A 26,853-nucleotide genomic window follows, 5' to 3' on the forward strand; every position below is an offset into this window, starting at 1 on the left:
AACATAAGAACTTTACCTCTAGAGGGGCTTCATCATGACCCACAGGATGGCATGAGATAACGTATTCAGTGGTCTCCAGTAAGGGTCTCCAGGAAATTGTAGTTTGTGATGCCACCTCCTGTATTATAGTATCATTCTGTTGAGGACCAAAGCTATGAGGGTGATGTCCATTAAAGTCTTCTCTGTGCACCGGGCGTCTTGCATCTACCACTACTGGTCTTCTTGGCACAGGAGTGGTGGACACAATAGGACTTCTAGAGCCATATTCCTCAATGATTTGCCATTCTTGGTCAGTACTGGTTTGTCCTACAGAGCCTGGAAGTTTGATACCATTACCATTGTCTAACGTTGTCTGTGAGATGAAGGGTGGTTTCTCTATCTCGGAGGGTACATCAAGAATTTCGGGGCCTTGGTCAGGGTGAGGGAGGGTTACCAGAAGGGGAACCTCATCTGGCCAAAGTGTTAGGAGCGATAAAAGCAAAGCATTAGTTAAAGCAGGCAGCAGCAGTGATTCGTTGTATGCAAACAGTAGGTACTCTGGGCTTTCAAAAAAATAAAAAAAAATAAAAAATTCCCCTGGGAAAATCCATGTGTAAAGTTGAAGCTTTTAGTTATATTTATTGTAAAGTCATTGAAGCAAGGCTGATGGAGTCACAGCTGGTCATGTATTCTGTATTTCACAACTTTACACATGGATATTTTAACGATCAGGACAAAATTGTATAATATCAAACATTTTTTTTTCCAGGTGAGACATCAGCTCAGCCATAAAACGTACCCAAAGTGAAGGTAGACAGAACGAATATCAAAGCACTTCGAGGCTCTAGTGACTTCACTATGGCACAGGCTGCAAACTCATTAATAGTGATGCAGCCCATGAGTATAGGCAATAATTTCATACTTTGAATATGTAAGCCCATAATGGTTTTCAACACTAAACTTAAAAGTGAAAATCATAGTCAAAATGTAAGTTGCTTCATTATAAAAGTATTTTAGTATTCAGCAATGTGTTTCATTTCAAATAATTGGATACAAATTAACTTTTTTTTAAATCATGTGATTTCTGTTTTGTTGGAAGGAAATTCTTCATGAGATGTGTACAGGTAGTTCGTAGTACAATACATTCATGCTGAGATCGCAGAGTGCAATTTCCTTTCTTGCCGATTTTGAAACAAACATTTATGTTTATATTTTTAAAGCTATACCAAGTTATATAAACATTCACAAGTATAGCAAAAGCTACTCCTGTTGAAGCAAAATATTTTAACTGTACTTTTTCCTTTAAGTATAGATAAGCCATAATTATGTCAAATTAAGTGTCAGGACACAACACAGATTAGGTGTTTTACAATCAAATCGGATCAGCCCATCAGTTACGAAATTAATCATAAGCTGCAGTTAGGAGATGCGTTGCAGTACTTCAAAAGATATTGGTCAAAACTGCTGCTTTATAAAGTGATGACAGCAAAACATTTTCTTGTTTTAAATAAAGTAAATACACACACAAAAAAAATCCTGGCCTCTGACCATATAACTTAATACCTGTCCTTTTCCGTCCAATCAGAGGCTCACTCTTCTGGTTATTCCTCACAGCAATCACGTGAATTATGTACTCTACACCTGGCTCCAGATCTGTGATGAGGGGAAAAAACAAACAAAAAACACCTCAGTTATTGTAAGCATGTGGCATGTTGGGGAATGGGGGAGCAAGAAAAATGCTGCACTGACCAGGGAGTGATCAGCATGCTAGTGCCAACTGGCTGGATCCCTCCCAGGCAAATGAGTAGTAGGGTGAAATGGTCCAAGTTAAAAATGTATTCCATCCTTTAGACACCTAGAGAATGGTCAGTATCAATGTCCCCCATTTTACAGTTCACAATATGAACAGGAGTAAATTGCGTTGTGCTCCTTTTATTTTTCTGGGGATTCACCAGACCTTTACTGCTAAAGAGGTGTCAAAAATGAATTGGAATTTTCATTGCACACAATGGACCAGCAATGTTATATATAGCCAGCTGGAAATAAATGGCTTCCAATAAGGACCTCAGGGAAGTCGTAACAATGGCTGCACTTCAGTCCCATGCAGGGAGAAGCATAACATTGCTTGAAGGTCTATGCAATGTGTGTTCGCTAGCAATCATACAGCAGACACACTCACTAGTGATAGTGGCTTCAGTGGTCCCTGCTGGAAGGCGAATCAAAGGTTCTTTAGGTACTCCTCCAACTCTCTCATACTTAATGATGTATCCTGTAATACGGGAGCGAGGAGGCTGCCAGGAGAAGAGCAGGGAGTTGGGTGTACTGGTCAGGAAACGCAGGTTAGAAGGACTGTCCACAGCTGGAAAAGGAGACACAAAAACATACCGGATTCACATTTTAAACAAGCAAAGATAAAATTAATGAGCCCAATTAACAAAGCATATCCACCTTCATGTAGATGTCAGTAGAACCCATGCTCATGATATATTTACCTGTGGATACATCAACAGAAATAGGAGAGCTGCGCGAGTTGTCATTGATAGTGTACAGAGACACCTTGTAGTCTGTTCCAGGCTGAAGCCCTAAAAACACAATACAGAGAACTGTAGGCAAAGGAGGGACTATAGTAGACCCTGTAATACATTTCTAAGCACATCGCGGATTAATAGATGCAGCATAACTTTCATTCAAGCGTACAATTCTACCTGTGATTGTGAAAACTCTCAAATCGGGTTTAATCACTCTCTGGATGGGAGTCTGACCCCCAGTGGGAACAGCTTCAATTAGGAAGCCAGTGATTGTTTCAGTTTTTGTACGCCAGGTAATAGTAACGGTGGTTTCTGTAACATCTGTAACACGTGGACGGCGAGGGGGACTAACATCTAGGAACAGATAAAAGATGCTAGTTAGTCAATCATTGAATCAATTATGAAAATAAATAAATATAAAAAGATGGAAGTCCTTTTGATACAGTGCCATTTGAAGGCTCTTCCCAGTCACGTCAGATCTTGCTACTGGTCTGTTACTTACTCTCCTGGGTAGAAATAATGCCATACAGTGGTAGACTTGTCAGGCCATCCTTCACAGCATACACATTCACTTCATACTTGGTGGCAACCTGTTAAAAGGAATCAGATATTGCATTGTGAAATATATTTTTATTTGGCTGACCTAGATCAAATGTACCCACAACTGCTACATCTATATATATATGTAGGAGCAGAGTACTGCCCATGTTAAAGTGGCTGATCAAAGAATACTACAGAGACCATGGAAAGGGGCAGATTTCTTACCAGAACTAGAAGAGGGGACATGAAAAAAGGGATTCACGGGTTCCACTAGTGTGGGAGCCATGCACATGTAAGAATAGGAATTCTTACTTTTAGAAGAAAAAGTCTGTCAAATTGTTCAGTATACAGAATTGCTGAACAGTCTCCAAAGAGCCATGTCCAAGTATAAGTTGCCTGTTTTCCTGAGCAATATGTTTTTTGGCTTGACAAAGTTTTTATTAAGTTATTTAAAACCAGAGCACCAAGACTGGCATTGAGCAAGAAATTTGTATGCCTACTCGGATTATTATAATGAAAAATGTGACATCCCTGATTAATGCTGTTTTGTATAGAATGGCTGGAGGAGCAGATCATGGATTTCCAACTGCATTGATGGGGAAGTATAAGAGGGTAAGGATCCATGTTAGCCTGCACAATGCCAAGTCTTCAGAAACGTACCAAACTACTTCACTGAATGCTTTTTCCGTATTAGTTACCAGTAATTCAGCCTTGACATGTTCATCATTGATGTGAAAAATGTGATCCCTTTTCTATTCCCCAGTGTATGTTAAATATAGTGGTTGTTCAAAAGGTGTTAATTGGTTCGGTTTTGCAGCCGTGATGGGGTTGGTGGATATGTAGCCTACAGCACACACGCACTTGTACCCCTTTTAGAATAAGGAAATGACATAAAAGAATGACCATGGCAAAATATTGTAAAGCTTTTTCTGTTAAAAAAAAAAAAAAAAAAGACTTAAAAAGCAAAACAGGTTCTCTTCAAAACAATTTGCATACAGTGTTCGGTTGATTTAAAAAAGTTATAACTATACTTCCTGCTCACAGCTAGTACTCACCATCAGTCCAGTAATGGTGGTGGCAGTCATACCAGGTGGTAGATCGATCTCTTTCATGGGCCCAGTATTCTCCTTGGGGTTCACACGCACGCGGTACCCAGTGAGTTGGACATTAGGTGCATGCCAGCTTAGTGTAAGTCCACTTGGAGTCACTTGTGAGATCTGAAGATTTGTTGGAGCAGGAATTGCTGCAAGATTCAAAACCCATGCATTAAACATAGAATGCAGAGCTAAAAAGACAAAACTATTCTAAATGTGGAACTTGGGGACATGCATTACAGAAAAATAACATGCAGTGCAATTCTAAGTGTAACAGAACTCACATTACTAAAAGGGATTTATTATAAAACATTTGTCCTGTGCCAAAACAAAAAATGGGGATGACTATAGGGCACCACTAGTGAAAGGCATTTTATGTACACTTTCCACAGATGGTTAAAAGAAGAACAGACACACAGAACGTGCCATGCGCCCCAGATACCTGTACTGTGGACTCCAATCAGGGGCTTGCTCTCCATGTCATCGTGCAATGCCACAATGCTCACAGTGTACTCTGTGCCCGGCCTGAGGCCATGCAATTCTGCATTGTCATCATCTCCCTCTGGGGCAGGAAACAACTCTCTGATTCCATCCTCAGGGCTTGAGTAGGTCACTCTGTAACCAGTAACCTGCCCCTCTGGGATGTCCCAAGCCAGTCTAATTGAATCAACACCCACATCTGGGAATGTCAGTCCTTTGGGTCGGTCAATGTCTGTTAGGCAAATTAACCATGAAAGCAGTTAGCAGCAAAGACAAGCAGCAGAGAAGGCAGCAGGGGAGTCAAACGTGTAACACGTTCACTAACAGGAGTCGTGTGCAGTGCTTTGCTCACCCTCCTAACAGTGAACAGGTTATCCCTTGCTTAGGCATCTTAAAAGCAGCAGTTAGAGCAAAACAGCAAACCGCAAAAATTGCATTTATCCCCTCCAATTCTGACCCCACAGCACAAGACTATATCAGTCTTCTATACTTTCTGCTGTAAAGGAGATGGAAGACATCAAGAAAAGGAAGGGTTAAACATAATTTGAGTGCCACCAAATCAAATCAAAAGGCTGTTTAAATCAAGCAAACTAAACGTTAGAAACAATGGCTAAATATTTGTTGCAAGCGCCCTAGAAGAACAGGCTTGAACTTTCCAAACTGGATGAGGATCTTTGAGCATCATTAAAGATGTGATTCAGCAACAGATTTCTTGGTCAGCAATATCCAGTTGATTAAATACAGAGCAGCAAACTGCACCCATTACATGAATACATTATAGTTAATTTGTTCATTGCTGCTGTAATATTGATGCAATTAGATGTCATATTCAATGAAGCACACAGACAATTAGTTTGTAAAAAAGCAATAGCTACTACTAAGCCGAGCTTGGACTACAGTATTACAAATTTAGATATTAGCACAGTGACAGTTTAGAAGGACGCTCAATGTATTGAGACTTGGTACTGTACACAAGCTGTCATGGCTGTAGAACCATAAGCATTAGCAAGGGCATTGTTCTATTGATTAAGGCAAGCTTAAAATATATACCACAAGACTGTAAGCATCCCTAGCTGAGGGAGGAGTGGCGATGCATATTTCAGAAGACTGCTTTATTAAGCCCTGTAAGAGACTCTGTCATTTATGCCAACTGAATTGAGATATTTGGAGGTAGAGTTCTCATCCTAAAGGACTTAAAGAAAAAAAACCAAAAAAAAAAACACAGCCCCAGCAGGGAATACGTACTGGTGACAGCAGTTTCAACAAGTGGCTTGCTCTCTCCATTTGCACCCTGTGCATACACGCTCACCACATACTCAATGGTTGGTTGAAGCCCCACAATGGTCATCTCTGTTTGGTCTGTGAAAGAACAGAGCAAGTCAGTATTAGGACTCATAAAACAGTGGTACACTATAGTATTTCTTGTTTTTAAAGAGCATTGTAAGCATAAAATGCAAAAAATAACTTGTTTCAGAAACACTACTGGATGACAAAAAAATAAAAAAACAAAATACAAAAATAAACACCAACACCCCACCAAAAATGACAGTGGGTATGCCAGCACTGGAAAACGGTTATACATTTATAAATTAAGAGTGCATGCAAGTTTTTGCAGACATTAAAAAACTTACCTGAAGGTACAACATTGGAAATGGTTTCTCCATAACCACTTTTGGGCACACTGGTGACCCTATAGCCAGTGACATGGCCTGGAGATGGAGTCCACTTGACATGGATGCTTTGATCCTGGACATCGGTCACTTTCATCTCAGTAGGTTGGAGTACACCTGTAGAATAAGTGCAGCCACATTTAGAACATAGCAGCCAGGATGATGCTCAAGTTCTCCAAGGTAAATGTTTAATTGCATTGTACATTGAACTGGGGTTCACTTAGTCTACCTGTGGCATAAATGATAGAGACTGGTTTGCTGGTGGCAGGACTGTCTCCACGGCTAGTGACCGCATATACAGTAATGGTGTAGTTAATGCCTGGTTTTAGGTCCTTGATAGTTGCAGTGTTGTAACCCCCACCGACTGTAAACTCTTCAACTGGACCGTTGCCTTCTGCATAGATGACAGATGAACAGGAGTTTGAGATATAGAAATTATATATAATATATATATATATATATATATATATATATATATATATATATATATATATATATATATATATATATATATATATATATATATATATATATATATATATATATACATACATACACACACACACACACACACACACACACATACACACACACATATATATACATATACATACACACACACCAAATGTTTATTTTGCTTTAATTTATTTCATTTATTTTTTTTTTAAGACCTAATGTTAGCCTACCAGTCTCAGTAGAAGTGATTCTATAGTAGCGCACGTTGACTGCAGGTGCATCCCAGGTAATTGTAATTGAAGTTGGTGATGTAGATGATGCATGTAGATCAGTTGGTACATCAGACACTAAAATACAAAAATAATTACATTTATGGAATGTTAGAGGGGAGTGGAGAAAGCAGCAAAACAAGCCTCAACAAAAGTATATTAGGTCATGCCTACCTGTAGCTTGCTGGCCTACAAGTGGTAAGCTCTCCTGAGGACCACTGACAGCAATGATGTGCACGACATATTCAGAGCCAGGAGTGAGGTTAGTAAGGGTGATAGAGTTTCGCGATGGGGGAATTTTCTCCTCTCTGGGTCGTCCAGCTCCACTCTCCAGCTGGTACCGAACTTTATAACCAGTGATGGTTGCACGGGGTGCAATCCAGTGTACAGTGAAGGAGTTAGCTGTGATTTCAGAAAAGTCAATTCCAGTTGGGGAGTCCAAGCCTATTTTAGGAGTAGAGATACCACACACAGTTGTTTATTTGGTTATTATAATAAAGCATAACACCACATCAACAGTATCAGTATGCTCCCATTGGGAATGAGATACATTATCTTTGAAAGCAATACTGATGGTTTAATGCTCCAGTTCACATGCAACCATTGATACAGGTAATGGTTTAGTGTTCGCTGATCTTCTGGATAACTATGCAAGCAAATGTGCTTCAGGAGCTTGTAAAATAACAGGCTCCCTGGTTGTGAACTTTATGAAACACCCAAGAATTACTTAGTGTCAAGACAAAATGGGTACAGAGAAACATTGCATTTGTGGATTTAAAGAATAGAAAGAAACCTTTGTATAAAGTCAGATTGTATAGTAATTTTTGTTCCTTAGTAAAGGTTGAAGACTATAAATAGTGAAACATTCTGGGCAGAAAAATAAACCAAGTAGTATCTAAAGAAATTCAGACGATAACGCACATTGCGATCATTTTAGGAAAATGGTTATGCAATACACTGGAATGTTTGTCCAGATTCAAGTAAACACCAACAACCTGGAACCTTTTTATTTCTATAAACAAATAAAATATAGATCGGGGCTTAAACTAACTAGACTTCTGGTTGAAATGCAGGAATCTACCGCTCCCGGGAATAAAACTCCCGGTTAGGAGCCAACATCAGTTACATGTGCTTTCTACTGTTCAAAGGAGGTCGACCGGCCAACTAGATCAGTGCATATTTCAAACAGAGGCCGTAGTTACCACATCAAAGCAATTCCTAGGGCATGTGGGCAGATTAACCCTGGATACAAATTCTAAACCCAGAAAATTCCTTTAACATCCTGCTGAAATGTTTCAGTCTTTCAAATAAAACATCCATTTTTAGAATTCAGTTTCCATTTAGGGCTCCAATGTGCATTTACTTATAGCTTAAAAGAGGGACATGGAGGGATATTGATATTACATTATTTTAGTAATTATTGGATTTGGTGTTCTACTACTGAGTGTTCATCTAGGAATTAGCATATGTTTTGACAATTTAATGATTCAGAACATAAATGGTATTTTTGTTCCAATAACCTCCACATAAAAAAAAAAAAAAAAAAAAAAAAGTATAAAGAAAAAAAATTAAACTGACCACTCTAAAATCCTTTATTTTAAACATTGGCCCTGCTACAAAAACTTTACAGCAAAATTATCATCCATATTTTGTCCAGAAACAGGAATTGCCTAATGCAAGAAGATCAGAATACTCACTAGTTCTTTGTACATCGGTAAGTTCAGCGCTCTCCCTTTCTTCATAAACAGAGTAAACATTAACCCGATACGCCGTAAATGGCAAAAGATCTACAAACAGAAAGGGATAGGTTTACATGCATCAATATTAACATTTAGAATGAACAGCACTGGAGAGGGACTGTAAACACCACTTCAGGCAGGAACTGATGTGATTGCACATTCTAGTTCCTCTACCACACACATACTATGGTTCATTTCATCAGAAGTCAATTATCCAGCCAGTCATTTTTGACCAGTGGGAGGATGGTGCCTTGGTCAAAGCAGACCCCATGGCCACAGCACTGAGGCAGCAATTTCAAGATTAACTTGAAACTAATGATACACATTGGTAAATCTGAGGTGGTTTCAAGATTAGGGGTGGGGGCGAAAAAAACAAGCGCACTAGTATTGAAAGTGTAGAGGCAATTAAACAGGTTTGTTTTTTTTGCCCTGCCTCTACTTGTCAACCCCATATATTGTAATGACAGGATTGGCCACAGATTTTAAACTTGCTAAATATAAAAAGGTTAACGCAAGAAATTATAAATTAAATAAACCCAGTAACTTTCAGTTGCAATCTTACTTGTTAGGACAACCATGTTGTCTGTTGGAGAGATTGTTAGTTCAGTAACATCATCTGGCTTCTTCACGGGGAAATAGCGCACAAGGAAGCTGGACAGTTCCATAGACGTTGGGGGAGCCCAAGTGACGCGCATGCTGTCTGGACCAACATTGGTGAATCTCAAGTTTGTTGGGGGTGGAACAGCTAGAACAGGCAGCATTGAAATATAAGGTTATGCAATAAGTTAATATTCCAGACAATATCCATGCACAGGACAATACATGCTTTTACAGTAATCCCAGTAGTCAAATACTGACACAGCAGTTGGAAAGTGGAAAACAGTGCTACATAAAGTCATTACATTGGCGTGCAAACATTTTTGTTCGATTAAATATTAAACGATAACTTGAATTTGGATTGCCGAGAAGGAGGCCAACAGAGGGTGAACTATTCTGTGGCACCCTACTTTTTTGAGCACATCTAATCTCTTAATGAGTATTTAATGGTTTAATTATTGTACAACCACTTTTTCAACCAGCATTCATAAATCTATTGAAAAATAAGGAGGTGAAAGTGGTTTTGTGATGCTGGACTAAATGCACAAAGTATTCAGTCTATAAATATAATCCTGCATGGCGCTTTGGGCTGTAGATATAGAACGACTATAAACATTACTCTAAGAAATGGAGCAATGGGATCTCATTATTGAACTCACAGTTAACAGACTGAGAAGCCCTTAGGTGTTGCAATGTGAGGATAAAAATGCATCAGCCAAGCAGAGATTTACAACTCATTCCCATACTAATTGTAAGTCCTGTTTCTCTTAAATGATTTACATTTCAATTAAAAAACAGGAAATGCAATTTCAAAAGACTGTTAAAACTTAAAGTTCAATTTTTATTTTTTTTAAATAAACTGCATATCATGGAGTTTGCATGTAGAGTAAAATATCCAATTAAAATACATTTTCCAGCAGATTGATATCCATCCAATATATGTTGCAGATCGCATTATTCCAAAGAGTCGCATGCACTGCAGAGGACGGACTGCACTGCAAATGCTTCACCAGCAGTAAATAGACAATAATGCAATATAGAAATATGACTAATTTGTAGAACATCTGGATTAGATAGCAGCCAACTAGTTTTCAAAATAAGGGCTCTGGCATTCATTTTAGAACATTAATCTGATCCAATTATTTTATTTTATTGCTTAGATATACATGTGCAATACTTTTACAGTGTAAAAGCATCCTTAAACTAGTAGTACAATAAAACAGCTTGTGCAGTCATTTACTTACAAGCTAATTTGCAATACTATGCTCTGCTTGCTATAGTGAAAGCTAATCTTCTACAGAGTCCCATGACACGCAAGGCTGCGCCCCACATCGGAGTCTACCCAGCTGGTGAACACATACAGCAGAGTCCTGCCTCTACGAAGGGTCAAGGATTGTACAATCACCCGTCTGTTGCACGATTGTAGTCGGGGCGCTCTCTCCGCCGTTAATGAGCGTTATCACGCTGATCTCATAGTCAATGCCGGGCTCCAGTCCAGAGACCCTGTAATACCCCTGTGAGGGGTGCACAAACTCCTCGTAGACGGGGACAGACTCTCCTGCAGCCACCACCGTGATTCGGTAGCCAATAATAGTGGAGGAATTAAGGGGTGTCCACCTCAGATCAATGCTTGAATCGGTTACATCGACAAACTTTAGGTCAGTGAGCTGGGGGATCTCTGGCAGGGCGACGCAGGGAAGCAAAAAAGGGTTGAGGCAGGGGAGGAAGCAAAGCATGTCAGTCAAAGTTTGCATAAATTACAGGTAATTACTAGAAAGCAACACAAATTAAAAGCATTTGATACTCAAAGTGTGTCTGATTGAATTAACACAAGAGTGGAATTGATGCTTTACTGCCTAAAGATTTGCAAAGCCTGTTCATTATCTCCATGCAATGAACATATGAAACCAATATGCAATGTAAGCAATTGGTTTTGCAGTGTTTATTCTATATGAACAACGTGCTGCAATTAGACAAGAGTCAGTTTGGCAGGACAGAAGGCTTCTAATGCTAGTTTAAAGTGTGACCATCCCCTACACAGTGAAAGCAGCCTTGTTGTGAAATAAACCAATATTCAGCCTATCCATTAGGAACTAATGATCTAACTGAGGTTTAGATCCTCATCAATACTGGTTCAGTCAACAAAATGCCCAAATCCACTGCAAGTAGGTGGGTGCCAATTTTTTTCAATTGGCAAAAAGATTGCTGAATTTACTAATCCTCTATAAAAGTCTGGTGGGGGTCCCTCTGCTACACACCCTTCTACAGTACTGTGAGGACCCTGGATGAAAATGACCTCTACAAAAGCATGAACCATCCGCTGTACAAGCCACAGAATAGTTGTGAGTCTTAACCACAGCTGCTGCAATGCTTTTGCACTGTGATCACACGATACATAAAATCCCAAGATCAATAGTAACCCCACCAGGACATACAAGTCAAAGACTGTCAGTCATAAAAGGCAGTAGCCTACACAGAGGCTAAAATTCTCCTTTACAGACGTCTCCACAACAGAGGAAGAGTTTAAAGGGGAAATATTCCCAACTGAATAGAGAGTTATAGAAAACTGCAGCTCTGTTTAAAACATCATTGTGGCAAAATTCAAATACCTGTTATGGTGATGTGGTATATGTACCGAAAGGGATTTAAAAGACCATAAATAAAATTTAACATTTCTGCTCACTTAGGAACTCCATGCAACACTTGCAGGTGGATAGAGATTATATATTATAGTATATATCTATCTCTGATTATTCACCTTGTTGAACAGTGACTGTCAAAAGCTGTTCTGCATCTGCCAAGCAAGCTGTGTAGACAACTGATGCAGCAGGTGAAATGCTTTAATATATCAACTAAAGAGTGATTGTTACAAAAATGTCCAGACACACGTTGGCACATTTCAGTTTAGAGAAGTGCAGCAGCAATAAGGCACTTTCGGCAAAGATTAGTAAGGTATAAATCAACCGTTAAAAGGACAATGCTACCTGAACAAACACCCCCCCCTTTCCACGTCTCACCAGCATTCTAATGTTTCTTGATACCCACATTGACCACTGTGGGAAGGGGAGGCCCACACAACACTAGTCAGTTTGCCACTCCTCTACAGAGGCTCAAACAATAGGTTGCATCTACATCTATAACAAGTCAAATGTGTGAAACTATAGTAATTGAATAAAAAAATTGCACCTCCCAATACCCTGGTTCCTACACCCTTCCTCCTACTGTTGTAAAGCTGGTGACACAATCACTACTACAGTCTACAAATACAAAAAAGATTTACAATCACATTTTTATGTCTGATAAGGAGGGCACATTTGCAAAGCTGCTGGTCTCAGAAAGACAACATTTTGTTATGAGAATTTGCTACCGTATCAGTCTTGTATCACTTTGAAAGTGCCAATATATTTGTGGCCAGTTGCAAAGATACAACACATATTAAGCAAACTGACAAAGCATTGGGCAAAAAGCAATTGATGAAATGAAAAAAGCAGCACAAGGAGTTTGTTAATATCTGCAGTGACAGACGAATCAAGACTGAGGCGTTTCTTGTTAGGAGCTGCAGTAAACAAATCCCATCAATCCCAAGGGCTATTTTCTAAGTAAATACAAAAATAAAGTAATTCAGGGCAGTGCATCATTACCTTGAGTAATTATTTTGGATAGAGGTACACTCTCCTCATCTCCTTTAACTGCATACACGCTGATATTATATTCCACACCAGGATTCAGAGTCTCAAAAATGAAGGAAGTCTGACTTGCGTCAACGTCTTCCTCGCCGGGCAATGCGGCCAGTCTGTCTGTGGGTGTGGATGTTATTCTGTAGCCTGTAACACCTGTGGGGGGGGGGGGGGGGGGAAGAGAGAGAAGGGTAAAGACATTTCACACATCAAGTCTCAAACATAAAAATGCAACCTCTAACAGTTACATAACTTGGAGTAATATTTAGCAACAGACTGCCGTCACCAATTAATATTTCCATTTCTATTCCATAGGTCCACAAAAAAAACCCCACAAGTTTCAGGAAAGAATCAATTTATGGAGGCACCACACAGATTCTACAGTGCAGTGCTGACAATATAGAAAAATAGATGCGTACCAGATACATCATACACACTACATATACACACACGAGAACAATTGCATCAGTAGGGATATGATAAAATAGTAACGGCCAGAAGACATTGCAGAATACACCTTTCCCTGGGACAGGAGACAGAAGGAAGAGGGCAGGGACCAAAAAGATAGGATGGGTGATGGGAAACAAGTGGATGGGTCAGGTGGAGCATGAGGGGTTAACTTAGGATGAGCCTGGGTAAGAAAACTGGAAGAGGAGAGTTTTAAGTGAGCACTTGAATGATTGGAGGTTGGTCAGGCAGGGCATGGCGTACTAAAGATGAGGATCAGCGCAGAGGGAGTATAGGGTAGTGACGAGGCGATGTACAAGGTCCTCATTATTTTCAAATACTAATCTGCTATTATAAAATGTGTGTAAATAGAACAGAAGAGCACTTCATAGCCAAAACTAAACCCATTACCTGGAGATGTACTTCTGTCCCAAAAGATTTTCAGAGTGACAGAATCTGGCCTTGTGATCAAGCGCAGGTTGGTTGGAGGGGAGAGAGCTGTAACAAATTAGCAAGATTGTTAAGTCTTTAAAGTGTCAGTATTTGAAGAGATTGTAGAGCAAAGTGCAATAAAGCAAGCAGTGAAAACCAACTTGGAGCAATATGACCAAACATGAAACCAGACCACCAACATGGCCATTTTTCCTTTATTTTGTATGTATAGGTCACCATGAGTAAAACCTGCTTTTTGGCATGTCTAGCAGACTATGGCGAGACAGCCTTAATTGTTACACTATGCAATCAGCCTTACTTTAGCTTCTCAGCCAGGAGCAGTTAACGGTTGTAATTCCCTGTAATAAAGTGTAAGGATGTGGAGGGAACGGTAGAAAAGAACACGCTCATCTATGAAAGCAAACAAAACAAACCACAGTACTAAGCAGAAAGCAGTTCAGGTTTTTACAGGGAATTGTACAGTGTTTACAATACAATTTCCCATCCACAGGCATATATAGACATGGGAAGAGCGTCACAAGCCAATAAACCCTACCAATGTGTTTTTTGGACCATGAGAAGAAACCCTCACATACGCATATAACATACCAACTCCACAGATTGAAATCAAACCCGGGGTTCCAGCACTGGGAGGCAGCAATGCTGACCATTGTGCCACCCTAATCCATGCATTCGTAGCTCAAAACAAAAAGTGAATTAAGGAGCTGGACTGCTAAATATTTTTAGCTTATATTGCCTATTCATGGATTGAACTATGCATGTATTTCTTTTGTATATATTTTTAATTGATGCATTATCTTTAACACCAATAACATTTATGATTTAACAAGTCACTGAAGCTGGCAAGGTCATATACACATTTTTAACCCAATAAGTTATCCTTTTGTGGCTATGCAAGAAGTATGTCAACACTGTTGCTACAGCATTATGCATAACGGGACCAGGTTTCTGACATTTGACATTTGATAGACTGCAAAAGATGTTCTGTCTTAGAGTAGACCAGTGTCCAAAAAATGTCTGGCTACACCCGCTGTACAGCTTAAGCTAAAAAATTTAAATAAAAATAATTAAATATCATTCTTACGTGTTGTAACAGTCTTTGTGATGGGAGTTTCGCTCTCTTCACCATCTTTAATTACAGAGATGCTGTAAGAATACTCCACTCCTGGGGTGAGGCCAGAGATCACAATGCTACCAGATTCAGAGATCACTTCTCTGGGTGCTTCTCCACCTTGACTTGGACGCACATCCAGCTGGGGGGGGGGGGGGGGGGAATAAAAATAAATTAAAAACACTTTTAAACATTAAAGGAATTTTCCTTTACACCTACGATTTTGAAGATAGAACGCAATACTCACCACCCTCCTGGACCAGAAAGCATGAATACAAGAAGCATTGTGTAAGTATTGCAAAGAGCTTACAATAGGTAACATTATGACATTCCAAAATTACTTTTTATGTATGTATATATGGGCTTACAGTAAACTTACGATATTGGTTTCAGAAATACTACACTTTATTTCAGTATACAAGATGTTTAGACACAAGGCACAAACACTTTTTGGGAATCCCTCTTATTGCAGATCTTTACACTTTATAGTGAGCTAGCTCGCATGACATTAGACAGTTAAGCCTTAAACCACCTATCCTGGGCCTCATATGCAGCTTATGAACTTGGACCGGCTCCAAAATGCTATAGAAACATCATAACCTATTTCAAGCAAACACATTATTTACCTTGAATCCAATTCTTGGCACAGGAGTCCATGTTATGACTATGGTGGTCTCTGTAACCTCTGTGTTATAGGGAGGAATTGATCCAACAGGTTCCACTAAAAGAAATATTACATTACATTACATTAATACATATATAAATTGGGCATACAATATGTACGTGAAAAAAAAATAAAAATGAAAATTTTTATATAAATATATATATATATATATATATATATATATATATATATATATATATATATATATATATATATATATATATATATAATTTTTTATTACACACACACACACACACACACACACACACACACACACACTACAAACAGCAATTATTTGCAGCCCTCAATATCTACAGACCGCAAATATTTATGCAATAAACTGTTCTTCTTGCTACAAGAAGGCCAAAACATAAACATCTGTCTGTAAAGACCCTGTATGAAGCACACTGCAGTTTAAGCCAGGATAACTCTAGACTATTTATTACAGCCTGTCCTCAGAAACTTGTTCCAGGAGTATCTGCTCAGAACCGCTCACAGGAGGTTAGTTCAAAAAGACAGCATTTGCCTGAACATACATCCTGCAGACTGCTTGAAGTGGTTATGCAGCCATCGCCAAGTTCACAAAATATTCTGCTATGGTTTTTGCATCCAACAGACCTTGCAACTATGTAACCTGCAAAGCTATTTGAAGTAGTAAAGTGGTGTTTAAATATATACACTCGATCCTTCCAGCTACAAATTAACAAATTAAAGCTGAATAAAGTGTGATGTGTGTTTCTGGTGAGATGACAAGAAAGGACTGGAGAATTCCTAGCTGGACAGTGATACATTCCTAGAATACTGAATGGCTTAACCTATTCAGGGACAATCTAAAATAGCAGTGGTAAGAGATAGGAGGCAAGTAAGCAATTCATAAACTGGGCACTGGCGATGCTGTGTGGTTGCCCTGAAAGATTTTTCTGATTAATGCATACACAGAAAGAATGTGTGAACAAAACATTCCAGTTTCGTTTATGAAGTGTTGTTTGGCTCTTGTGAGTGAACATCATACATTTTCCTGGAACGTTATTGCCATGTCTACAGACTGAAATATACACTTAGAAAAAAACAAATTTGTACAAAATTATTCTGCTTGACCAAAAGAACCACCATTGGTTAGACATGTTCTTCTCTGGTAGGAAAGAGGAAAATTTAAGATCTTTACGTACAGGTTGAAAACACTCCTGTAGATGGGATACTCTGCTGGCCCCCTTTGACGGCCACCAAAGAAACAGTGTATTCGGTGCCAGGCTGTAGGCTCTGAAGTTTATAACTTCTGACAGTGGGACCCACTTGAAACTGGCTAGGCTGCCCTCCACGGGTCTGACCCACAGAGAGAAGATAGCTGTCAATGCGAGAACGGGGAGGAGTCCAGACAATGAGGACTGAAGATTCCGTCAAGTCCTTGAACTTCATGCTAGTTGGAGTGTCCAATTCTAGATGGAGGAAAAAAAAAAAAAAAAAAAAAAAAGTTACACATTTACAGTGTAATATTTTGTCAGGGAGCAAAAAGAAATACTGCATCAAGAACACACTGTTTGAAACAAGTTACAAGGAGCCTAAATGTCTGGAGGCTCAAACACAAATTGTAAATATTCATTCAGAAGAATACACCCTGCTGATAAGAGGAGCAGACATGTTGGGTTTGCAGAGAATCAGTGGTAGAGACTGCAGGCCAGGATGACTGGTTGTGATCAAATACACAGCTCCTGGTTCTCCCAATCAGCCAGGAACTTTACACGGTATCGGAAAAGTCTGTTGGTATTTGTTGTGCAATATTGTGTATAATAGGTTGATGTTTAGGATGTAAATAATATTTTGCACATGTACATTTTGTGCAATGCAGGAAACTGCAAAAAAAAGTAATTTGACAGCTTTTGGTCCTGGTTCCAACAGAAATTTGCCCAGCACCAACTTAGAGAGCTACCAGAGTGGAATTACTGAGAATTGAACTTACTAGTTGGGAACTCGCCCACTAGAGGCTGGCTCTCTTGCCCACGGTTGACTGCAAAGACTTCAAATCTGTAGGTGGTTCCAGGTTGCAGATTAATGACCTCTGCAAAGGTGCTTCTGCTCACTGGCAAATTCTGAACTTCACGGCCTGAAGGTTTCACTGGCGTCACCACAACGCGGTACCCAGAAACCTCACTTGGGGGAGCATTCCACGAGATAGTGATTTTTACATCAGATACCTCAAGCAACTGCAGATCAGTGGGTGATGAAACAGTCACTGCAACAGAAAGAAACACATTAAAATACTTATTACATATATTATACACATCCATACACACACTCATTGTACCTACAATAAAAATGGAAAAATAGGAAGGCTTGTAATCTTGCATTTTGTGCATGCAGGCACCTCAACCCATCAGCATGTTGCAATAGAAGTTCAATCTTAAAATATATTTACAGAACACTGTCTAAACTTATGGGAACTAAAATAGGAAAAAAAAAAAACCTACATTTTTAGACAAGTTAATTAGTCAGTATAATAATCTTTCCATAGCAATAATCCAACCTCTGTTGTCAGCCTCATTGCCAGTTACAAGATCTTTAGTTCTAAACAGTGAGCCAAGACTCAGACAAGCACTCATCTCTTTCCCCCTCGCCAAGAACTAAGATAACCATTCATTTTACAAGGATTTTCCCTCCATTTCACTACAAACTCATATTAAAGTGCAAAAAGTTCTTGCATTTCTCAGCCACCACAAACACATACAGGGACAGGAAGCCAAGGAGAGTTGGGGGCAGGTAGCCAAATGTAATAAGGAATTGAGGTTTCTACGGAGCTGCGCTTCCAGAGTCTGCGTCAGACATTTGAGGAAATTTACACAATAAATGCAGAGACATTCAAATGTAGTGTGCCAGGAAAAACAACCAATCCTTTGTGGGCAAACACCAGTGGGTGGAATATTCTATCCATGGAGGCTACTATCTGTGCATTCAGGATTTAACATTAGACATGAGGAACTCCCTGGTCTTTTACCGGTTTGTGGAGTTCCAGTGGTTTCCTTCTGGATGATAATAGGTGTACTCTCTTGGCTGTCTTCTACGGCATAGATGGTTATGTTATATTCAACACCTGGGTAAAGGTCAGTGAGAGTCACTGAAGTAGCAGTATTTGGCAGGATCAGTTCCGTGCTAGCTCCTTCCACCGTAGGGGAATAAACAATTCTGTAGCCTGTGGAAGATTAAACACAGTCAAAGCTATTCAAAATATTTGTTTCAGAAGAGCAGATGCTTCACTAAAAACATTAAATACACAAGATTATTCTATGACTAGGTTTCCAATTGCCTCACCTGTGATGGGAGCTCGAGGTTTGGTCCAGCTAATCAAAAGGGATGTGTCATCAACGTTTTCTATATTATATTCTGGAGGGGTATCTGGTGCTAGAGAACAAAACAAAAATGAAGTATTAAAAACAGACATTATAGACCCCCCAGCTTCACTTTTGATGCGACAGATTCTGTCTACTAATTAGAACGGTTTTAAAAAGTATTAATCCATGATCCCATCAATTCTCGATCCCTCAGCTATCAGGTAAGCTCTTACATGTACGGTTTTAGCACATAGTAGCCAGCACTATTTGTCACACTTACCAGTTGTCTGAGATGTGGACAATATCAGGCTCTGTTCTCCCTCCTGAGTGATCTCGTATACGTTGATATTGTATTTACGGCCTGGTAGAAGGTCTGGAATGCTGACTGATGTGGCAGTATTGGGAAGTTCTGAACAGGAGAGAAAGTTTGAGTAGACAGTCACAAGAAACCTAATACAAGAAATTAAGATTCCTTGGGTTTTTTTCTTGTAACATCTGACCAGCTTTCACACAAAGAACGTCCTTAACAAAGTCAAGACATGGTATACCAAGATCAAATTAAAAAATAAATAAAAATATAATGATGGATCAAAAACCCCACAGCCAGGTAAAACACTCTGGTTCAATATAAATTCTAAAAATTATAGCAAAGATGTTAGACTTTGACAAGATGTGAATGTATCATTAAACAAAGCCCTTCTGTAAGGCAAATGGAAAGGAGAAAGAACAATGTTAGTACACCTTTACATCTCTCCCACAACTATGAGATTAGCTCTACCAACCAACAGCTATTCACATTATTGGTCTAGCTGCAATACTTGGTCAATACTTGCAAGCACTCACCCAAGTAGCGCTTCTCATCTCCCTCCTCACTAAGCTCATATTCCACACGGAATCCAGAAACTGTGTCAGATGCGGAGACCCAAGACACCACAAAACTGCTAGAGGTGATCTCAGTCACAGACTCTGAAGTGGCCACCAATGGTGGAAGACGAGTAGTCTCTCCAGTCTCTGTGTGAGCTGTAAAAAATAAAATAAAAAAAGTTTGAACAGGAGCTATATGACACACAACCCATGTGAATGTAGTTTGTATTATACATCTATATCAATCATATATTGACACATTACTTAACTGCACCAATATTTATTTATTTTTAGTTGGGAAGAGTGTTCAATATGGAAGCTCTAAGGATAAATAACTCCCTTTACTAGAGCTTACAGTCTAAAAAGTGTGTGTGTGTATGGATGGAACAGTGCAAATGATAAATGTCCATTTGAAAAACCTGGATACCTATAGTCAGCTGTCATTTGCCTTATACAGTGGACTTTAGAAATCGTCTGTGTTGCTATTATTTGGGGTTCCTGTTTGATTCAACTACCCAGTGGCCTTATACATAGGAATAAGATAACTTTACATATAACAAGTGGTTCATGGCTGCCCAAGATCTGTACTTGGATAACTGCAACTAAGAGGCAACATATGAAGTAGTCCATAAAACATAAATCTCTTACCATCATTTGGAAATTGGGGAATTAATAGAATAGCAACTGAAGAGGTTAACTGAATTATTTCACCCACATAACAGCTTCTCTCCAGCCATTCACTAACAGTATTTTTTTTCTTTAAGCTGGCTTAGCCCATTATCTACAAAGCAAACATTTAGACAGACCCTATCTGTGACAGATTTAATGGACCAAAATTCCTTTCCTAAAGCTATAAAATTACTCAACTCTTTGATGGTTGCTTTATGTAGCCAAGTGTCACATAAAATCAGTCTTCAACCCAAGTAACTTCTCACTGACCTACAGACAAAGTTATATCTGTACGCTCTTCAATAAAAAGAGGAGAGCATAAAGATGGCCATACATGCTGTGACTGGATCACTTTAAATAAATTTATATTATAAGTTATTTATAAGGAAATAGCGCAGCTCACTTATTTATAGAATTGCAAATGTACTTATTTTTGATATTGTGGGTATGTTGGTAAAATATCTTATATCTTTTCTAGAGGAAATGCATGATTCCAGAGGTATATATATCTGATACAATAAACCTTTGTGGAGGAAGTCTTGTGTATCGTGATGTGGGGAAATGACTTGTTTTTTTATTTTGTACCTTTCTTTGGGAATGTGTATTCTACAACTGTCTGAAGAAAGGACCTATGTTAATCTCATGTTAATTAGACCTTTTGATGTGTGAGGGTCTAGCACCTGAAGGCACACAAGGTTTAATTAGACTGCTATTAGATTTACAGTGATCCAAAATAAGATGCAGGAAATCACAGCAAGTTATAGGATATAACAGATAAATGTAAATATTGTTAGCTTTGCATTGCATGTAAATCCATATTGGGTAAACAAATTGCATCCAGAGTCTAAAAATAGCTCAGACCTCAGTGGGCAGGCTTACCCTTAGAGGCGGTGTTAAAATCTGTATAAAAAGCACTGTCTTGTATTGACATTGTCCTTGTTCCATCTGACCTGCTCCCTGGTACCTTCAACCAGGATGAGCAAACATTACTTGCTTCAAAGACCTGCTTGGAAAACTGCTCTATCCCTGTGACCTACATATTAGACCCAAAATCTAATCTGTTCCTGGCTGTCTGAGGTTTGGACCCAGCATTCAGTACCACCGCTCTGCCCGCTACCCAGCAGCTCTGGCCCGTGTGATAGGCCAGGAAGGGGGGGGATCCATCCACAGCAACGCTGATCCATAGGAAGAGGTCAGGAGTACCAGCCCAAGTACACCAGTGACGGGGTACACCTGCAGCGTCAGTTACCCAGTAGAAACCCGGTTCTGGATGTTGCTAAGGAGTCCAGTGGTGGCAGCATTTGTAAGCCCCTTCTACTGCCGTGAGAGGGCGCATTTGGGAAAACGAAAGGGAACGGTGGCAAAGTAAGACAAACTGGTTCACAGCAGCAACAGACAGAGTGGCATAGGTAGTCCATCCTGTCACACATGCTCCATGCTCTTAATTCACAGTATGTACGGCCCCAAAATGACACTGAAGTCAAAACAGACAGGATCACTTTTGGGCATGGTGACATATGCAATTGGAAAATGGTTGGCCTGGATTTGATTATTATCTGACAGCACTAATACCACCCCCCACCCCCTCCCCAAAGTTATCTGGAAGAGATACTGCTGCATGGCCCAAGTGCCTACTGGCCAGCTATCATTTTGACCAGTTGCTATATGCATATTTGGTTAGGATAGGAATCCTGTCGCTCAGGTCAAGCTGTCTGTGTGGCACGTTTAAACCATGCAACAAGCAAGATTTGAGAAATTTGCCTGGGGGTTCCATGCAGGTCACATGCATATTGAGGGCTACTACTTAGACATCAATGCCCTATGGTTAACCTACTGTTTCAGTGAGTTTCCAGCCTCCATACTGTAGTCTTACAAAATAAAACACACATACAAGATATAGCATACAGTACTCACTTCCCAATGTGGTGGAGGTAGTAGTAAAATCAAATCGTGTGACCTCCTTTCCACCGTACTGCAGAATGCTGATAAGTTGTCCCTCATAAACCACTCCAGGCTTTAAACCTGAGATTGTATATGAATTCAGGTGCCCTGGAACAGTTGCTTGTTTCCAGTTAACTTGTTTGTTTTTCTGAAGGAATAAAAATAAAAAATAATTAAAAATCTATATAATGTTACAATGGTAAAATAAAACCAACTACATCAGGGTTGTCCAAGAAAAAAAAAAAAAAAACCCTAAAAAAAAAAAACATTTCCAATCCATCCCTTCTTCCAGTGCATCAGCAGAACAGTGCAGACTGATGACTAATTGGGATAGAATGGTAAGAAATAAATATTCAGTATGAGTAGATACCCATTATTTTTCAAGATTTGTTGGTGTTTGTACCAGAACTGCCATTACATTAGATATTAAACTGATATTTAGTAAAGCTTATCCGATATGGGATTGATCATGAGGAAGGCATTCCCCTATGTACATCAGACTTCCCATCATGGAGCCAATTAAAAGGACACATTTGGAAGCCTTTAAATCAGATCTGCCAATATGCATTATTATCTCCAGAACCACACAGAAAACCCACCTCCCCCCTCCATGTCAAAACTAACAGGGACCATTAAAGAGGCCGTGCTGCATAAATTATGGCCAGTTGCCTAGGATATCTGAGGAAAGAGGTCATCTTTTTTGAAGGCTATGATTGGCCTTCCATTGTTGCCTTTTTGCCCTATCAATAATGCTAGCACTATATATATATATATATATATATATATATATATATATATAATATGACTTCAAAAGGAAAAGTACCATAAACATGTAATGTTGTGACAGCAAGATATGCACATATGCCTTTTTTATTTATTACATCAATTTATCTGGCAAGCACATTCCAGGGTCTTTAAAACTGGAGGGGGGGGGGGGAGAGGGGAAGCCCCACACACACACCTTTCTCTGGCACTATAGTGGACATGGTCCACAACACTTTTGGGTGATCTTTACTATAAGTGGATTGTCTGAATTTGTATTTTTAGTGACCTTTAAATACTGGTATAAGATCACTAAAAATGGACGATTACTAACCACTGGCAACACTGGTTGAGAAATAAACGTCTGGCCTAAACAAGCTTTTAAGTAAAGAGTCGCCATGTAATGAGGATATCTTAATCAGTATTATCTACAAATAACATAAGTTAAATGGAATAGGTTAAGATTTCTAAAATTCCTAATGCATGTGCACCTCCTGTTCATGGAAACAAGACCATGTTTATGCAACAGGATTATTAGCACAAAGAAAATGAATACAGAACAAGGACAAGGGACTTACAGGCTTCCAGAGCAAGATGTACTGCTTGATGTGCGATTGCTGAGGAGCAGTCCATTGAATAGGATGAGAGTTTGGATGTTTGGCATTCTCTGTGATAATCACCTGAACAGGTCCAGTTCCAGCTGTTAAAAGAATAAGTCCCCATGAGTTCTTATAAAGATACATTATGTTGTCATATTTACTTGAACTCAAACAGGTTTGTACAACTCTGCCAGCCACGTACTTTATGCTGATTCCATGTCAGAGATACTTATGTTTGGAGTAATGTCAACGCAAATATTCAAGAACTTTTCTGTGACAATTGTCATACAATTAAATATGTAGACGCTACAAATCAAAACGCTTTGTAGGATAATGGCGGTTGTTATAATCTAGGAACATATAGATACCACCTATAAGATAGTTTTTACTGCATCGATGCAGTATCAGCAGTTGCTTTGTACCAAAGTACAATGTAGACAGCTGCCTGATAAGAAGGCTTTGGGAAAAACAAGGAGGCTGGCAGGTTCCACACATACTTAAGACATTGTACTCACTCAAACTGGCCTGAATGGTTTAACAAGTGGACAAGAGTCCCAGGGGTATATTTACTAAACGGCAAGTTTGAAAGAGTGGAGATCAGATTCTAGCTGTCATTTTGTAGAATGCACTAAATAAATGATGCCTATAGCAACCAGATTCTAGTTATCATTTATTTAGTACCTTTTAAAAAATGACAGCTAGAATCTTATTGGTTGCTATAAGCAACATCTTCACTTTTTCAAACCCACAGTTGAGAAAATATACCCCTACCCCCCCCCAGTGTCTTTTAGATGTACAGGGCTGGACCAAGAATGAGCAGAATGACAGATCATTCATAAAATGTCACATCTAGATTACATTACTATCTTACACAACATTCTGTGTTAAAGGTTCCTCAACACATCTCACTCAAATCTGTTTAATAAAGTCATTGAGACGGTCCAGAACACACAGGTTCTGTAATATGGATTATAGGGCAGGAATGCCTAGATACTACATATACAGTAGTTTCTGCTATTCTACCAGATAATTCCCCACCACCATTACATAGCTGTAAGCGGAGTATTAAGCCATGTATGGATACTCTTCAATAACATTCAGCTACATTTGCAGTATATTTGATGAATCTCTACAATATTAAATGATCACTAAATCTTATGTACCCCTGTATTATAAACATACAATTTACTCTAACTGAGTTCATGAGTTTTATATAGGGTTTTAATTGAAAGACTTATAAAAGCAGTATTTCATAAGATAAAATTTACTGCTATTTGATTCTTTTTTTGTTCCTTTTAACCCACCCTCCCTCTAACCTTACTGACTGATGAAAGAACTAATGGATGACTTATTGTATCAGTTGATAAAAAGCACAGCAAACAAGGTGGGCAGCTGTGGTTTGCAAGTTCCTGGAAGCACTGATGATTGCAAAGTTGGTCAATGTGGGACATTAACTTGAGCTTTGCCCTTTAGTTGTAGCATCATATGCAGTTTTAGTTTTGAGTGTTAACTATAGTTCCAGTTTTACGGACTCGTTACACAGAATGAGAAGTCATTTAATAGTATTAAGAGCAGACTATTCTCTTGTAAAAAAAGTATATGAAAATAATATTGCCCCTAGAGAATATTTACCTGGGTAGGACTGAGGCTGGCAGTGCCATTCACCAATTCCTTTGCCATAGCAATAACACTGGTAGCTTACACCATTGGCAGTTTTCTCCCAAGATTCACCAATCTGGTAGAATTTTCTAGATTCGGTCTCTTGGCACTGATCTGAAATATTATAAAAAAGTTAGGCAATTTTTGCAGTTATGTGCATTTTTGTAGCGGATCAGATATTTAGCCTCCATACAGTGAAAGATTCTGAGTCATTACAGAATTTGCCTTAAGCTGTATGCGCAAATAGTGGATTCACATGTTGTACATTAAGATTGGGCTGCATTTAGCCACTTGCTGGCCAGTGCTCAGATCCGACAAGATTTTACAAATAGGGCTAATTGTCCTCCATGAAGAATGCATTATGAGCACTGAGACACTCAGATGCACGAAAGTGGGGGGGGGATGTCCCTTATCATAGTGAACAATTTCCTCTTTTCAACATTAAGGGGTATATTTACTAAACTGGGAGTTTGAAGACATGGAGATGTTACCTATAACAACCAATCAGAATCTAGCTATCATTTATTTAGTACATTCTACAAAATGATAGCTAGCATCTGATTGGTTGCTATAGGCAACATCTCCACTTCTTCAAACCGGCAGTTTAGTAAATAGACCCCAAATCTGTAGATCAAGCCTAGCAAAAGCAAATGCTGAAGCACCATCATGTGTACCTAGCATTAGGATGACATATTAGGTTGTTCGGTTTTGGGATTCATATTACTTACCCCTAAACCATAGCAAAATTACTGTTTGTTATTAGAACTATGGCTCTGTGTCTTGCCTTCTATCTATACTTATGCTAGTTGTTTGCATGTCTCCATGATGTATGGAGACCTAATTGGTGCGAGTTTAACCCTGAAACTTGTAGTTGGATTTCTAAATGCCAATTTACTTGCTGGAAGCAGGCAAATACTTCCTCTACTTCAGAAGATTCCTCTATATGGTCTAGCAGAGCAGATAACAAGCAGCAGTATTTAGTGTTGCTGGTCATTGAGTAGGACTTAAATTGGAATTACAGAACACTTTACAGAAGTCTTAGTGTAGATTGTACATATGCATTGCAGTACAAATCCCACAGATACTGTCTCTAAAGATTGTTTGACTCCACTACAGATCTATACATTTATCTGACAATCAGACATAAAAAGGGTAAATATGATAATTTTCCAGTCAATTGACAATGTGCAGTATTTCTTTAGAAACATAAAAACCTTCATGGACACAGTTTTAGCTGTCTCTTTGTTCTGTGTATGGAGAGACATCAACTCATTGAATGCTAGCCAAGCAAAACAGATTGACATTGACAAGGTTTAGCAAGCTCTGATTGAA

The 26,853-nt window shown here is 39.1% G+C and overlaps 1 protein-coding gene across 6 annotated transcripts in view; it reads right to left on the reverse strand.

Annotated features, from left to right (window-relative positions):
• FN1 (fibronectin 1) overlaps positions 1-26,853 on the reverse strand; it is a 44,228-nt gene that overhangs the window by 3,774 nt on the left and 13,601 nt on the right. Inside the window, exons 12-40 of one of the 6 annotated variants that reach the window (XM_075180333.1) lie at positions 25,495-25,635; positions 23,842-23,963; positions 22,475-22,649; positions 19,871-20,047; positions 19,308-19,436; positions 19,008-19,097; positions 18,694-18,888; positions 17,662-17,934; positions 16,874-17,140; positions 15,667-15,761; positions 15,014-15,182; positions 13,888-13,974; positions 12,994-13,185; positions 10,758-11,030; positions 9,318-9,500; positions 8,714-8,803; positions 7,191-7,460; positions 6,978-7,094; positions 6,521-6,685; positions 6,253-6,408; positions 5,867-5,980; positions 4,584-4,853; positions 4,103-4,290; positions 3,010-3,097; positions 2,685-2,861; positions 2,472-2,561; positions 2,159-2,338; positions 1,543-1,632; positions 17-450 (exon numbers count right to left, since the gene is read on the reverse strand). In XM_075180333.1, the coding sequence (XP_075036434.1) occupies positions 17-450; positions 1,543-1,632; positions 2,159-2,338; positions 2,472-2,561; positions 2,685-2,861; positions 3,010-3,097; positions 4,103-4,290; positions 4,584-4,853; positions 5,867-5,980; positions 6,253-6,408; positions 6,521-6,685; positions 6,978-7,094; positions 7,191-7,460; positions 8,714-8,803; positions 9,318-9,500; positions 10,758-11,030; positions 12,994-13,185; positions 13,888-13,974; positions 15,014-15,182; positions 15,667-15,761; positions 16,874-17,140; positions 17,662-17,934; positions 18,694-18,888; positions 19,008-19,097; positions 19,308-19,436; positions 19,871-20,047; positions 22,475-22,649; positions 23,842-23,963; positions 25,495-25,635 (4,997 nt within the window). The remainder of the gene's footprint in view (positions 1-16; positions 451-1,542; positions 1,633-2,158; positions 2,339-2,471; positions 2,562-2,684; positions 2,862-3,009; positions 3,098-4,102; positions 4,291-4,583; positions 4,854-5,866; positions 5,981-6,252; positions 6,409-6,520; positions 6,686-6,977; positions 7,095-7,190; positions 7,461-8,713; positions 8,804-9,317; positions 9,501-10,757; positions 11,031-12,993; positions 13,186-13,887; positions 13,975-15,013; positions 15,183-15,666; positions 15,762-16,873; positions 17,141-17,661; positions 17,935-18,693; positions 18,889-19,007; positions 19,098-19,307; positions 19,437-19,870; positions 20,048-22,474; positions 22,650-23,841; positions 23,964-25,494; positions 25,636-26,853) is intronic. The other 5 variants (XM_075180334.1, XM_075180338.1, XM_075180337.1 and 2 more) reach the window with 5 other exon arrangements.

This window comes from Mixophyes fleayi, chromosome 7, assembly GCF_038048845.1.
Source record: "Mixophyes fleayi isolate aMixFle1 chromosome 7, aMixFle1.hap1, whole genome shotgun sequence".
Classification (NCBI taxonomy): domain Eukaryota; kingdom Metazoa; phylum Chordata; class Amphibia; order Anura; family Limnodynastidae; genus Mixophyes; species Mixophyes fleayi.